At 48.2% G+C, this 16,632-nt stretch overlaps 1 protein-coding gene across 1 annotated transcript in view; it reads left to right on the top strand.

Moving 5' to 3' along the window:
- Positions 1–262: 262 nt before the first annotated feature.
- XKR6 (XK related 6) overlaps positions 263–16,632 on the top strand; it is a gene marked incomplete at its 5' end in the record, with an annotated part of 163,783 nt that continues 147,413 nt past the window's right edge. Inside the window, one exon of the mRNA XM_081904017.1 lies at positions 263–1,077. Coding sequence (XP_081760143.1) covers positions 263–1,077 — 815 coding nt within the window. The remainder of the gene's footprint in view (positions 1,078–16,632) is intronic.

Here is a 16,632-nt window from a genome sequence, read left to right as displayed (position 1 = left end):
AGCCCTGTGGCCGGAGGGGGCCCGGGAGGCGGGAGGGAGGGGCGGCAGGAAGGAAGCGGCGGGGAGGAGGAGGAGGAGGCGGAGGAGGAGGCCGGGGGAGGAGGAGGAGGAGGAGGAGGGAGGGGAGGCAGGCGGCCGGGCAGGCGGCGGCGGCGGCGGAGGGAGCCGGGCTGCCGGCCCGGGCAGCAGCGGGGGAGCCCGGTGGCGGCGGCGGCGGTGGAGGAGGCGGCGGCGGCGGCGGGGGGGCCCGGCGGCGGAGGTGATGGCGGCCAAGTCGGACGGCAGCGGCTTCTCGCAGCTGCACAACCTCGACGACCACCACTATCACCACCACCACCATCATCACCACCTGGCCGGGGGGGCCGCCGCCGCCGCTGCCGCCGCCGCCGCCGCGGGCCAGGGGGGCTGCGGTGGTGGCGGAGGCGGCGGAGGCGGCGGCGGGAGCTCGGACGACGAGGCCGGCGGGAGCAGCTCCATGCACATCTGCCACTGCTGCAACACGTCGTCGTGCTACTGGGGCTGCCGGAGCGCCTGCCTGCGCAGCCTGCTGGGCCGGGGGGCCGGAGGAAGCGGGTCGGGGGCCGGAGCCACCGACCCGCTGGCGCCGGGGGCCGGAGGTGGCGGCGGAGGAAGCGGCGGCGGAGGCGGCGACGGGCCGTCGGCGGCGGGGCTGGCGGTGGAGCGGCCGTGGCTGGACTGCCTGTGGATCGTGCTCGCTCTGCTGGTGCTGGTGGGCGACGTGGGCACCGACCTCTGGCTCGCCCTCGACCACTACGGCCGCCGCGACTACCTGTGGTGCGGCCTGACGCTGGCCTTCGTGCTGCTGCCCTCCGTGCTGGTGCAGATCCTCAGCTTCCGATGGTTCGTGCAGGACTACACCGGAGGAGGCCTGGGCGCCGTGCAGGGCCTCACCAGCCGAGGGCCTCCCATGATGGGATCCGTCGGGGCCGGCCGCCGCGCCGGGCATCGCCACTACCACGGCGCCGGCGGCACGCCCGGAGCTCAGCGCCTCTGCAGGCTCTCCGTCTGGATTTGGCAGTCCGTCATTCACCTGCTGCAGATGGGACAAGTCTGGAGGTAAGCGGGCTGGCGGGGCGGGTGGGTGGCTCTCTGCAGGTGGGGGGTTAGGCTACTGTCATATACCCCTCTCCCAAATATATGTAGGTACATGGAGGCAGGTTGGACAAGGCCAGTCTTCAAACGGCAGGTGGAGGAAGGATGACCTCAAAGGGTTATTGGATGCACTCAGGTAAAGGTGTTCTATTCCCTCCCCCCATGAAGGCTTTTGAAGAAGGGAGCAAGATCCACCCCCGTTCCAAGTAGAGACAGGAGAGTGACCCTCACCACTTCTCAGAAGGGCATGAGGGACAGTGGTGGGGGAGGCGAGAGGAAGCCCCCCCCGACTTTGCACATCTTTTGCCCCAGGAAAGGGTGACCCCCCTCCTTCCTTTCTGCACCTGGAGGGCAGGTGACAGGTGGAGCAAGGTGATTTCCCCGCAGAAGCGTTTCGATGAGCTTATTCCTAGAGAGAAGGAAGACCCAGGCCGGGTGGGGGGAGAGAGAGGTGTAACCCCCCCTCCTCCTTTCCCTACTACATGCATCTACTGGAGTCATGGGAGAGACTGGGGACGAATGCCCCCCCTTCCTGAAACACAGGTAGGGAAAGGGGATTGCATCTTCTGATTCAAGAGCTTCTGGAGCAATGGGAAGCCAGCCTCCAGAATTTGGGCCAGAGATAGGGTGAGCTAGTCTGTGCATTCACTATGGTAAAGGATACAGACTTAACCCTCCTTGGGAATATTTCCTGTATGCACTATGAGGAAATAAACAGATAACAGGTTAGAGTGAACATGTACCTGGAGCCCTCTCCCCTCCCCCACCTCCCCCCCAAAGGAAGCACACACAACATATAACTGGGTGTAGCAGGAAAATGGGGTGCTTTCGATGCACACCTAGTCAATACCCATTCCCAAACTTAATCCCCATCACCCACCCCCAAAAGGCAGCAAGACTCACCTCCCAGACTGCGCTAGTGCAGTTGGGATATTTAAAGGAGGAAGGTAATTGCCCACTGCTATATAAGTTTCAGGGAAATTGGGGTGAGGAGGGATTTCCGCCCCTCTTCCAAAGACTGAGTTCACCCCATAAGAGAGGGCATAGTTGCCCTTGGATACTGGCACAGAGGAGAGGTGATATTCCGGGGCAATTGGCAGGCTCAAGGGCATCTCCACAAAGCGGGTCACCTGAAGAAGACATCTGGCCAAGTGTCTTTAGATCTAGAGAGAAAGGGTATTCTGCACAGCTTCTAAAACAAAATGTCGTTTTGCACAGGTGGACATAGGGAGGACTGCCCCACAAACCTAATTGTGGGGTGGGGAATTTGGCAATCTCCAACGCTTGGAGATGGAGAGGGTATGAAGTCAAAGGATAGGAAGGCCAGCCGCTGGTCCTCTACACACTACTGCTGTACTACAATTCCCATCATCCCCTGGACCATTGGTCCTGCTAGAAGGGGCTGATGGGGGTTGGAGTCCAACAGCAGCTGCAAGGCCTGAGAGCCTCATCACCTTGTGTGGAATGAAATGCCTTAAAGCCATCATAGCAGAGAGGTGAAAGACATTCCACCCTAGATGCCTCCTGGGATGATAGAACTTTTGGAAGGGGCCTTTTTTGGACCCTGGTCATACCTTGAACCCAAACATGCATTTATGGAGCCTATTCTCTCTCTGTATGTAAGAAGATTCACACAACGCCAATGCTCCTGTTGTGGTGAACTGCAGGTCAACCTAGTTGTAGGTCCTGACCCACCAGTTGAGGACCTGGGAGAAGTGGGAGGGGAGCATCTTCTCCCTTCAGCCCTCCTCCATTTGGAAGGCACCAAGGTTGTAACCCAACAACACTCTCCCTTGTCCCCCATTGGACATAGGGGGCTCTACCCTTGAATAAGGAACAGCTGTGGGGTGCAAAAAGGAAAGCACCTTACCCCGTATTTTTCTGGGGCTAGAAGACTGAATTTCCTTATGGCGTCTCTGTGTTGCAGAGAATATTTAAATGCATTTGTACCAAAGAGAGAGAGAGCCGTCGGAGAGTCCTCCAGGATGGGCTTTAATGATTTGAGATGTCCAGATAAACTCTCTGCACATGCAAGTGTGAGCAGAAAGTAGGGCAACAGAGAGATGGCTCCCTCCTTAAGACATGCACATAGTGGAGAGAAGGAGGCATCTTTAAGGGTGTGTGTGTGTGGAATTCAGAGTTCTAGCCACCAAAGGGTGGTTTACCTCCCAAATGCAACATTATATATAGGCCCAGAAGGGCTCTCTCTCTTTACCTGCTATGCACAGAGCAATGAGGGCCTTTAGGGCCAGCTGTTCAAGAGAAGACCCAAACAGCAATATTCCAGAGAAAGTACTGATGCCCCAATCAGAACACCTGTACCTTGCATCTCACACTGGAGGGTGGCCACGGGTCTTCCCTGTAGGACAGTGCTCACGTGTGGATTGACGTGAGGATTTGTGAATGTGGAGCTAGACTCCCTCCTCCCCTCCCTGTCCTTACACCTCCCTCCTCCCCAAATTCCACCCACATGGTTTGGCTACGTGAAACCCGGAGTAAGGAGGAGGACAGTCGATACCACTGCCGGACAGAGGGGGAGCTCTAGGGTAGGGTTGGCTTCGGCTTTTTGAGAGAGGAACTGTGGGGAAAGATGCAGAGGGTGTCCTGGAGAGACCTTTGCTAAGATGGGAAACCTTTGCAGGGAGAAGATGGAGAAGGAATTGCGGGGGGGGGGGGGGCTTTTCTGGTGCACCCACCCAGGCTTGCCCACCACCTAACCGTTTCCCGCAAATGTGGTCGTCATGCGTCTTTATGTGCACATGCCGAACCCTCTGGGGTTTTGCAAATTGAAATTAAAAGGGGGTGGTCGTAGCCAAGATGCCAAAGTGAACGCTCTTTTCGTCTCAAGTTTTTGTGCAGAGATCTGAGAGCGCACGAGGCATTCTGGAGAGACTCTGGGCTTACGTAATCTGAATCAGAGAGGGTAGAATAAAGTTTGGAAGATGAAATGGTTTAGGAAGCCCCTTGCCTTAGAGATGCGCCTATGTGCGTACGTGGATGCCTTGCTCATCCACATGTGCGCATGAAATTAGCAAGGGGAACAAACTGAGCTCTCTTCCTTGCAATCATTTTATGTGTGTGTGCGTATATGATAAAGATGTAGTCAAAAATATAAATAAACAGGAGGAGGTTAGGAGCAGGAGGAAATGAAATGGAGGGTTAACCGATGTGTTCCTTTAATGACTGCCTTAAATATATATTTATATATATTGGTGGTGAAATAAGGAGGGTGGAGGGCTAGATTGTAACAATTTGAAATGGTTGAAGTGGGGAGGGGAGCAGGGAGATGGTTGATGCCCAGCGATGGTTTGATGCTCAGTGATGTTCAGATTAATTGGAAGGGCTAAGCCAGCCCCGGCAGAATTCTCTGGATTGGCTTTGAACCGATTTAAGATGGAGGCAGCCTTTTTGAGAGGGTGGGGAGAAGCCAGGTTGGTGCTGGTGTGTGTGTGGGGGGGACATCCAAGGGGGGGGAATGGAGATTGCACAGCAAAGATCGTTCGGAGAGGGGCGATGAAGGAAGGAAGGCACCCGCTTTTGTGTGTGTGTGTGTGTGTGGCTTGTATGAAATTGCAACCCTGGGAAAAACGCGACGGTGAAAACATGCATCACAGCAGCATAGATTTCCTTGCTTTCCCGAAATGTCATTCGCACCTCTTCTTGCAGAGGAGATCCCTTTTGCATGGCCTTATTTTTTCCATACTAGCGTGTTTAGGGGAACGCAAGAGGGTTCTCCCCCCTACACACAGACCTTCCCCAAGAGATTTCTGCTTTGCTTGTGGCACGAGAAAAATGGACGTGTGCCAAGTTCATTTCTCCTCCTGTGGTGTACCCAAGCACCAACCACATGCGCCAGTCCTCAGTAGCCGCTGGAGTAGAACACGTGTCTGGCATTTTGTGGGTCTCATTTTGGGGGCAACTGTGTGAGTGCTTGGTGGTGTGTAAGGACAGGGCTGATCCCGATTCCACCTTCTTTCCCCACCCACGCTTCCCAAAATCCTGTGCCATGTTGGAACAAACGGTGCTGGTGAGATCCTGGGGTCCGATAGCACCCCAGCTGGATTCAATACATGGGACCACGCATTGCCTACTATGCGCTATTGCGCCGATCTCAGAGGCTCTGAATATTCGTTGCAACCAAGTCGAACACTTGGTTTTCCTCCAAACTTTGCTACCTAGAACGAGGGATGCGGGTTAAAACTGGCGTACGTTGGCTCTTTCGCTATGGATTAGCAGAGAAGGCTCAGTTTGGAATCCCGGACAGCCGTCATATCCGTTGAACAAATGCGTAGAGGTAACCGTCGTCAACCTTTCGTGGTTGTCATTTTGTATATGCTTAATTTTTTTTTTTATGCCTCCTTGCTGGCTGTTATGACCGTCATTTGAATTACTCCTGGATGCCGCGGTGTGGCTAATCCGTACAGACACTGTTTAAAACTGCCTTTGCCAGCGGCGAAAATCTTTGCATATTGGACTGGTGAAATGTTTGCATTTGGAGGGGTTTGCTGGGGGAGAGAGAGCGGGGACTGACTCAGTCATTGCAAACGAATCAGTATCAAGCTTGCTTACCTTTCATGGTGATTGAGGAGAAGGGAGAGGGACACTCGCTCACTGGTGTGGCACTTCCTTCACATGCAGAAGGTCCTCGGTTCAGTTTCCAGCCATGGCTGGAAATGTCCCCCTGCCTGAAGCCTCGGAGGAAAGCTGCCAGTCCGTGCTGGCAGTATTGATCTTGAAAGACATAGGGGCTGACTCAGTTCAAGGGAGCTTCGTATGCTCTTACATTTGCAAACTCAAGCGCATGCATGCTTATCTATAATCCTTGTGTAGGGATGGATCTACAAACAGCGCATGGGTTCTTTTGTAGAGACGTTGATGTTATAAATATATGAACCGAATTGCCTAACATGCTCTATAGAGGCATTGACCCTATTGCGAAAATCATTGTGCGGTAGTAGAACTTTTTCCTGGTGTTCGGAGCTGATGTGATTGCAAGTTTAAGGTTGCTTTCACAGAAAGATCTAGGGATCTCTCACTGTGACTAGGGCATTTTGGGGAGGCGGGTTATTTATTTATTTATTTACTTATTTATTTATTGCAGGGGAACAAGTTTATACAAATGAAAAGGTCTGGGTGGATGTGAGACAGGAACCCAGTTTGCACATCACTGTAAACTATGGGTAATAGTTTACTGGTCAATGCAAAAATCTGTGTCCGGGTGTCGAAATTGGGTGGTTATGGTTTGTTTCACTCCAACAAGTCACATTCCCCGGTTCAGACATAAAGCTAATCAAGGGAATGTGGTCTGTTCTCCCCCAATGTGGTAGAAGTGAAAAGCAAAGAGTCCAGTACATGAGTATGCACGGTAAACTATGGTTTGCCATGACACGTGAATAATGCCAGCATCTGAAATGTCATCAAGGAAAGTCTCAAAAGACTTAAATATTGCCATAGCTGCAAGCAGAGCTTTTTTTTCCCCTGGAGGAACTCAAAGGTACGCAGTACCAGAACCTCATGTTTGTTGTGTGACACTTCTGTTGTGTGGCAGTAAATATGGTGCTTACTGTAATAGATTCATGGTGAGTACCGGCACCTATCTTTCTAGGAAAAAAGCACTGACTGCAAGAATGTTAGTAGCTGCAAGTTGGCGCGCGCTTATAATTCCTACCGTACAGGAACAACTCAGTCAAACATGGTACATTGCAACGATGTCCTAAATTAACAGAAATTGTACGATTGGGGGAGACGGGAAAAGGAACAGTTTGAAAAACCCTATACACCTTTCGTTACATTTATGCAACAAAAGTTTAAAATTCATTGATAGGATGCCTTCTCACTGCGAAAATTTGTTGTGATTTATTTCTTGTTGCATTTTTATCCCACCTTTTGTCCAAGGAACTCAAGGTGACGTACACAGTTCTCTTCCTCCCCATTTTTATCTTCACAAGATCCCTGTGAGGTAGGCTAGGCTGAGAGACAATCACCCAGTGAGCTTCATGGCTGAGCAGTGATTTGAACTCAGGTCTCTTAGTTCCTAGTCCAGCACTCAAACCTCTACAGCAAACTGGAATGTTGTAATATTTAGAAGGTGATATACAGAGACTGGTGGTTAATGAGAGCAATAAATAATGATGTTGTGTATTAAATATTATTATAGTGTGTGTGTGTGTGTGTGTGTGTGTGTGTGTGTGTGTATACGTACTATATATATACACGTACTATTATATATATTATATAATATATATATATAATACTATAATATATTATTATAGTATATATATATATAGTATATTATTATAGTATATAGTATATAAGATTAGGTTTCGTTATGTATTATATGCTATATATTAGTATCATAGGGTATGTTGTATGGTTGGTAAATTTAATTTTAAAAGATTGCCGTATGGAAACTTATATTTGATTGAGCAAAGTTATTTCATGTGGCTGGTTAGTCACACTGTTATTCCGCATGTAAGCTGCAGTTGAAATTCCCTCTTCCCTTTCCACCTTTTTTTAAAAAGCGAAAGACCAAAGTTTCCCGAATTTTAAGATTCTTGAATTTTAAGATTCTTGAAGACGAAACTCACCCCACCCCCAATATGGCTGAAAATTTGTACTTGGTTGCATTTGAGAAACTCCTGCGTGGAAGGGAATGTGGAGAGGGTCAGAGCCTTCATAAAACATCTCCAGCTGACTGTGAAAACTGGAGATCGTTAAATGAAGGCTTGGCCACATACAAGCGACATTTGCCAATAGGAATAAGGGGTACAGTGCAGAATGATAACATGTCATGGGCACTCCTGAGATAGGTAAAGGAAACCTTGGATAGTTAAGTCAAGTCAAAGGTGACTATGGGGTTGCGGCGCTCAACTCGCTTTCAGGCCAAGGGAGCTGGTGTTTGTCCACAGACAGTCATGTGGCCAGCATGACTAAACCACTTCTGGTGCAATGGAACATCATGACAGAAACCAGAGCTCACAGAAACACCTTCCTGCCACAGCAGTACCTATTTATCTACTTGCACTTTGACGTGCTTTCCAACTGCTACCTTGGCAGGAGCTGGGATAGAGCAGCAGGAGCTCACCCCTCGCGGGGATTTGAACCACCGACCTTTAGATTGGCAAGCCCAAGAGGCTCAGTGGTTTAGACCACAGCGCCACTGCAAGCTTGGCTGGCTTCTATGGTGGCCAAGACTTTGGAACTCCCTCCCTAAGACTGGCTTCCTCTTTGTTGCCCTTCTACTGGCAGGTGAAGACTTTCTTGTTCCAACAGGCTATTGGGAATATATTGCTTTTAATGAAAGGGCTGGAACCAATTGGCTTTTACTGTAATTATTTGTTTGGTTTTAATACGGTGTGTAGTTTTAACTCTACCAGTGTTAAATTGTGTTTTTTAGTTGTTCTTTTCTGTGTTTTTAGCTGTTGGCATTTTTATCTTGACATGAGCAAACAGTGTGACGCAGCAGCTAAAAAAGCCAATGCAATTCTGGGCTGCATCAATAGGAGTATAGCATCTAGATCAAGGGAAGTAATAGTGCCACTGTATTCTGCTCTGGTCAGACCTCACCTGGAGTACTGTGTCCAGTTCTGGGCACCACAGTTCAAGAAGGACACTGACAAACTGGAACGTGTCCAGAGGAGGGCAACCAAAATGGTCAAAGGCCTGGAAACGATGCCTTATGAGGAACGGCTAAGGGAGCTGGGCATGTTTAGCCTGGAGAAGAGGAGGTTAAGGGGTGATATGATAGCCATGTTGAAATATATTAAAGGATGTCACATAGAGGAGGGAGAAAGGTTGTTTTCTGCTGCTCCAGAGAAGCGGACACGGAGCAATGGATCCAAACTACAAGAAAGAAGATTCCACCTAAACATTAGGAAGAACTTCCTGACAGTAAGAGCTGTTCGACAGTGGAATTTGCTGACAAGGAGTGTGGTGGAGTCTCCTTTGGAGGTCTTTAAGCAGAGGCTTGACAACCATATGTCAGGAGTGCTCTGGTGGTGTTTCCTGCTTGGCAGGGGGTTGGACTCGATGGCCCTTGTGGTCTCGTCCAACTCTATGATTCTATGATTCTATCTCTAAAATGCCTTTGGGGGGAGAAAGGCAGGGTATAAATTGTGGGCATCATTCCGTCTCAAGGTGCAATGGAATGAGCCTCCAGGGGTGAAGTCAAACCATTGTCTTAGCAACATTGACGTGACCTCACCTGGGCAGGATGTATAGAGGTCCTGGGCTACCCGGATGACAAGACCACCCTCTCGACCTTGCTGATGTGGTTCAAAGGAAAGGAGAGCAAGACGTTTGGCACCAGCTTGGCTGCAGGAGTTGCTGGAAGGAGGTGTGCAATTGCCATCCAAACGTCTTGGGGACTCCGGATTTGTGTAGTGTTTATTCGGCAGTTGTCTCTTCTCCTGACGATATCCCACAAAGCAGCGGAGGTTGAGGAGCTGAGTTTCCCTTCTCCTAGGTGGGCTACCTTCCCAGGTAGACGTGCCTCATTTGCTCCACGTGTATAATTATATACAGTGGTACCTTGGTTCTCAAACTTAATCCGTTCTGGAAGTTTGTTCCAAAACCAAAGCGTTCCAAAACCAAGGCACGCTTTCCCATAGAAAGTTATGCAAAACAAATTAATCCGTTCCAGACTTTTAAAAACAACCCCTAAAACAGCAATTTAACATGAATTTTACTATATAACAAGACCATTGATCCATAGAATAAAAGCAGTAATCAAGGTAATATACTATACTATACTATACTATACTATACTATACTATACTATACTATACATAAGACATTCAAGTGGTACCTCAGGTTACATACACTTCAGGTTACAGACGCTTCAGGTTACAGACTCTGCTAACCCAGAAATAGTACCTCGGGTTAAGAACGTTGCTTCAGGATGGGAACAGAAATCGTGCTCCAGCGGCGCGGCAGCAGCAGGAGGCCCCATTAGCTAAAGTGGTGCTTCAGGTTAAAAACAGTTTCAGGTTAAGAATGGACCTCCAGAACGAATTAAGTACTTAACCCAAGGTACCACTGTATTGTAGATGATAATTTTTTTTTGAAAAAAAATTCTTACCTGCACTGATGATAGTCATTGTTTGAATGGGGGGCTTTTATCCATTTCCGCAATCAATCAATCAGTAGCTGAACTGGGTTTCACACAGTCACAAAAACAAATTAAGCAAAAAAGCCACAAAAACGCAAAATAAATAGCCAAAACAAAAGCGCCAAACTTAATCCGTTCCCGAAGTCCATTTGACTTCCGAAATGTTCGAAAACCAAGGCACGGCTTCTGATTGGTGCAAGTGCCCCGGAAACAATAGCCGACAGCTGCGTCCGAAAAACGTTCAAAAACCGGAACACTTACTTCCAGGTTTTCGGTGTTTGGGAACCAAGGCGTTTGAGAACCAAGGTACCACTGTACTGCAATCATCGTTGTCATCACGCATTCACACCCTCTCTATCCAGGCATGCAAGAGCACTTAGCAGGGTTCAAAGACACTTCCTAGCCAGGAATTCCTAGTATCAAACAAGTCTGATGAGTGATGTGGCTTGGGGAGACTTCTGAGGGCCAGATAAAGATGTCTGGAGGGCCATATTCAGTCCCTGGGACTCAGTTCCTCCTACTGTATTATAGAGGGCAAAAGTAAAGGGTCGCCATGAGCAGATGGCCGCCTCCCCAGATTTCCGCTGCGGGCCCCAAATGCCTTCCTTTGCTCAGAGAAAGGGAATACGTTGCCCCGTATCAGCTGCCCCAAAGTGGCTCGCGGGTTCTTCGTTTCTCCAGCGGGTCCACCTTTTGTTTAAGCCGTGGCCGCAAGTAGGTTAGTGGGTCATAATTTGCTCTGTCCTGAAAAACATAAGAAGTTTAGCTCGCAGCGGAGGCTGTATAATTTAATCCCCCTTCAGTCGGCAGCAGATTGCGGCGTGGTGCGTCCAGAACGATGTGAATTCCCAGCTGCCCTTCTGGTGGACAGTCGCCGGAGGGAATCCCGCTCAGTTTACGTTGGAAGGTGGTACGGTTCTAGTGTTGGCAAATGCTCATGGGATCGAGTGTGACCCCAGGATGAAATCAAGGTCACAAAACCTGCCCTGTAGGGTGGCAATCCTCCTACTTATGTGTACAAAGGAGGACAATGCCATCTTTGCTGCTTCAAAGCTGAACATTGGGATGGATAATAATAATAATAATAATAATTTATTATTTATACCCCGCCCATCTGGATGGGTTTCCCCAGCCACTCTTGGCAGCTTCCAACCGAATATTAAAATAAAAAAACCTATTAAACATTAAAAGCTTCCCTAAACAGGGCTGTCTTCTAAAAGTCTGGTAGTTGTTTTTCTTTTTGACATCTGGTGGGAGGGTGTTCCACAGGGCGGGCGCCACCACCGAGAAGGCCCTCTGCCTGGTTCCCTGTCACCTCACTTCTCACAGGGAGGGAACTGCCAGAAAGCCCTCAGAGCTGGACCTCAGTGTCCGGGCTGAACGATGGGGGTGGAGACGCTCCTTCAGGTATACTGGGCCGAGGCCGTTTAGGGCTTGAAAGGTCAGCACCAACACTTTGAATTGTGCTCGGAAACGTACTGGGAGCCAATCTAGGTCCTTCAAGACCGATGTTATATGGTCTCGGCGGCCACTCCCAGTCACCAGTCTAGCTGCCGCATTCTGGATTAGTTGTAGTTTCCGGGTCACCTTCAAAGGTAGCCCCACCTTCAAAGGTTCTGCAGAGAAGAGGAAGAAGAAGAAGAAGAAGAAGAAGAAGAAGAAGAAGAAGAAGAAGAAGAAGAGGAGTAGTAGTAGTAGTAGTTTGGATTTGCTATCCCGCTTTATCACTGCCCGAAGGAGTCTCAAAGGGGCTAACATTCTCCTTTCCCTTCCTCCCCCACAACAAACACTCTGTGAGGTGAGTGGGGCTGAGAGACTTCAAAGAAGTGTGACTGGCCCAAGGTCACCCAGCAGCTGCATGTGGAGGAGCGGAGACGCGAACCCGGTTCCCCAGATTATGAGACTACCGCTCTTAACCACTACACCACACTGGCATCGTGGCTAACGGCCTTCTAAACCAGCAGCCAAAACTATATGGCATGGCAGCAAATCTCACAAACTGAAGACGCATTGTGTGAAGAGGTACTAGCGAATTGCTGTTCTGAGTCATCATTCAAAAAGCAAAAGCAGAGACTGAGGGACCAGGCCAAGGGTCAACTAGACCAGCACTCAACCAGATGCCTGTGGTACAGCCATAAGCAGGATCCAAGGACAAGAGCCCTCTCCCCTCCTCTGGTTTCCAACAACTGCTATTCATAAGAATTACTGTGTCCAACTACGGAGACACAGCACAGCCATTGTGAATAGCAACCATTGGTAGGCCTCTCCTCCATGAAATTGTCCAAGACAGGCAGGTGGCCCTCACTGCCTCCTTCAGAAGTGAGTTCCACAGTTTAGCTATGGATGGATGGCGGCTAACAGATTGAGGTTGAATCCTGACAAGACAGAAGAACTGTTTTTGGGGGACAAGAGGCGGGTGTGTGTGGAGGATTCCCTGGTCCTGAATGGGGTAAGTGTGCCTCTGAAGGACCAGGTGCGCAGCCTGGGAGTCATTCTGCACTGTCCATGGAGGTGCAGGTCAATTCTGTGACCAGTGCAGCTGTTTATCAGCTCCATCTGGTACGCAGGCTGAGACCCTACCCGCCTGTCTCGCCAGAGTGGTGCATGCTCTGGTTATCTCCCACTTGGACTACTGCAATGCACTCTATGGAGCTGTTGTATTCTTCCTATATTCTGCTGCTCAGCTGTAGAGAATTGTCTCCCGACACATTTGTTCTCAGTTTCTCCTAGGTTTCAAATAATTAACACAGAGGCGTTCAGGCAGGTGAGGTTGTAAACATTTTTGCGGGCCATTACATTTGCAGGCTCCTTTGCAAGTCAAACGTTACCAGTTTACTTCCTGATCCAAAAAGATTCAGGATATGGGGGGAGGTGCACAGACGTATTAAGGAAATAATATATGTTTGTTTATTAAAAAAAAAACTTACTCAGCGTGATTTACGAGGCTAATAAAAGCAAAGAATGAAAAAATAAATAAAGCAGGATTATGCTCCTCTATAAAGTGTCTTATTCTTCTTTTTCTTTGGCAATCACTTGTAGCCAAGATTGTCTTCCATGAATACGGTCTTAACAGCGAGTCCGTAAGTGACTGTGGAGGCCAATTCTGGATCCACACGTCCTTCCACAGTGGGGACATTGGTTTTGGGGCGGGAGTTGATCACGGTGAGGGTTTGCCAAGCGTACCTTTCTCCTAGCACGTTTCTCCCTTGCGTCCTGCGTTTGAGCATCTTCAAAGTCCACGACACCTTTGGTAAAGGCTGTTCTCCAACTGGAGTGCTCGCAGGCCAGTGTTTCCCAGTTGTTGGTGTTTATACTACATTTTTTTAAAAAAATCGCCTTGAGAGAGTCTTTAAACCTCTTTTGTTGACCACCATCAATACGCTTTCCATTTTTAAGTTCGGAATAGAGTAGTTGCTTTGGAAGATGATCATCAGGCATCCAAACAACATGACCAGTCCAACAAAGTTGATGTTGAAGAATCATTGCTTCAACACTGGTGATCTTTGCTTCTTCCAGTACACTGGCATTAGTTTGTCTGTCTTCCCAAGTGATGTGTAAAAAATTTCAGAGACACCATTGATGGAATCTTTCAAAGAGTTGGAGATGGCATTTATAAGTGGTCCATGTTTCACAAGCATACAGTAAGGTTGGTAGTAGCATAAAGTGTACTGCTGACCCAAGCTATAAATGAGACAACAAAGCTGCCTCAAGTTAATCCCAGGCAATGGAGTGTATGAACTTTGGAACTCCCTGCCTGTTGACATCAGACAGGCATCTTTGCAGTAGCTCCTGCTTAGAACATTTTTGCTTACGCAAACCTGTCCACAGATTTTAACCACCTTTTAATACGATTTTAATACTTTTTTAAACAGCCCCTGGATAATTTTAATGTTTTATTTTAAATTGTTTAAAAATTGCAATCATGTGGTAGATACATTTTGTTAAATAGAATAAAATAAAGAAATATTTGGAGAAAAGTGCTCTCTCAGCAGCCTTGAACCATTCAAGTTTATAACCCACACCATGAATTGGGCCTGAAAATATATGCAGATGTATGCAGATATATGCAGAAATATATGCAGATATTTGCAGCTTGGGGGGTTCACAGCCACTCACCCTTGTCAATAATAATAATAATAATAATATTTATACCCCACCCATCTGGCTGGATTTCCCAATTGAACTGCAGAATTCTGAGCAAGTTGAAGTTTCTGAGTCATCTCCAAGAGCAGCCCCACACAGCCTACATTGCAGAAGCCCAGAGAGGAGATGATAATTTCATGTATGGCCATTTCTTTTTGGTTGGTAAAGAACAGGAAAAGTGTGACACAAATAGGAAGGTCAGAAGGACAAGGGTAGAGAATCAGGAGGGGGGGGAATAAGTGTGTGTGTGTGTGTGTGTGTGTGTAAAAAAAGAACTTTGTGAAATCACAAATGTTTTGGAACATTATGAAAAGACAACAGTGATTCATTCTTAAAATGGGACCACATGAGGTATGCCCACTGAAATAGAGATACAGAAGGAAAAATAAAAGTACTTTTTCACATGCTTTAAAAAATAGTCGTAATTAAAAACATAATTAAAAAAACAAGCCGGCAACTTCCATTATAGAGATATGAAAACTTTCTGCACAGTATTTACTGATTTTGGTAGGTAGCTGTGTTGGTCTGACGTAATCGAAATAAAAAATAAAATAAAATTGTCCAGTAGCACCTTAGAGACCAACTAAGTTTGTTCTGGGTATGAGCTTTCGAAACAGAAATCACCAGACCCTTATATATAGTGGGAGGGTGGGGTGGGCTCCCCTCCACCCAGAAGGGTAAAAGGTTATTTTTGGTAATCTGGATACTATCCCTTGCTTTTTTTTGTAGGACTAATTGCAGTCATTAACAGTCGTCAACAGGTTTACCATACCCATCAGGTCAATCACCCATCTCTTACTACCCTTCTGGAAAAAACCCCACCCCACCCTCCCACTATATATAAGGGTCTGGTGACTTTTGTTTCAGTGTATCTGAAGAAGTGTGCATGCACAAGAAAGCTTATACCCAGAACAAACTTAGTTGGTCTCCACTTCAGGAGAAGAGAAGACTCCCTGGAAAAGACCCTGATGTTGGGAAAGGTGGAGGGCACAAAGAGAAGGGAACGAGATGGTTGGACAATGTTCTCGAAGCTACCAGCATGAGTTTGACCAAACTACGGGGGAGTGCCTGGCGTGCTCTGGTCCATAGGGTCATGAAGAATCGGAGACGACTAAATGACCAAACAACAACAAAGGTACTACTGGACAATTTTTTAGTATTTACTGAAAAACTCTGTACAGTGGTACCTCAGGTTAAGAACTTAACTCGTTCCGGAGGTCTGTTCTTAATCTGAGGTACCACTTTAGCTAATGGGGCCTCCTGCTGTCGCCGCCCCGCCGCCTCACGATTTCTGTTCTCATCCTGTACCAAAGTTCTTAACCTGAGGTACTTATTTCTGGGTTAGCAGAGGCTGTAACCTGAAGCGTCTGTAACCCGAGGTACCACTGTAGTAGGTTTTAGGGTTGTTTTAATAGTCCAGGAAAGCTACATAATTAATCTATTGGAACTGCCAGGAGTAAGGACTAGTTTGAAGAATAGTGAAGTTTCTTGGCCAGCCAGATATGTATTGATGGCTACTAGCCATGGCGGCAAAAGCACAGACTTCCTGCTGATATAGCTGATTGCCAGATGTTATGGAGTAGCGGGATGGTTGCCATGATCCTGGCTGTTGTTGGAAGGATGCTGAGTTGAATGGAACATCGTGTGAGCAAATGACTCTTAGGTTCTCATGTTAAAACCGGTGTGGGACAGAGCATGGCATGGGTGAAGCGACCTGTCATGTGGAGAAGTTCAGAGGAGAGCAATTAAGGTGGTCTCCCCAGCCACTCTGGGCGGCTCCCAACAGAATATTAAAAACACGCTAAAACATCAGAGATTAAAAACTTCCCTAAACAGGGCTGCCTTCAGGTGTCTTCTAAAAGTCAGATAGTTGTTTATTTCCTTGACATCAGGTGACAGGGCGTTCCACAGGGTGGGCACCACTACTGAGAAGGCCCTCTGCCTGGTTCCCTGTAGCTTCACTTCTCATAGGGAGGGAACTGCCAGAAGGCCCTAGGGGCTGGGCCTCACTGTCCAGGCTGAATGATGGGGGTAGAGACTCTCCTTCAGGTATACTGGGCCAAGGCTGTTTAGGGCTTTAAAGGTCAGCACCAACAGTTTGAAATGTGCTTGGAAATGTACTGGGAGCCAATGTAGGTCTTTCAGGACCAGTGTTATGTGGTCTCGGCGGCCACTCCCAGTCACCAGTCTAGCTGCCACATTCTGGTTTAGTTGCAGTTTCCGGGTCACCTTCAAAGGTAGCCCCACGTAGAGCGCATTGCAGTAGT

Source organism: Podarcis melisellensis (genome assembly GCF_964234715.1).
Source record: "Podarcis melisellensis genome assembly, chromosome: 3".
Classification (NCBI taxonomy): Eukaryota; Metazoa; Chordata; class Lepidosauria; order Squamata; family Lacertidae; genus Podarcis; species Podarcis melisellensis.
Note: the sequence above shows the minus strand (reverse complement) of the source record. Positions and strands in the feature narration are given on the sequence as shown.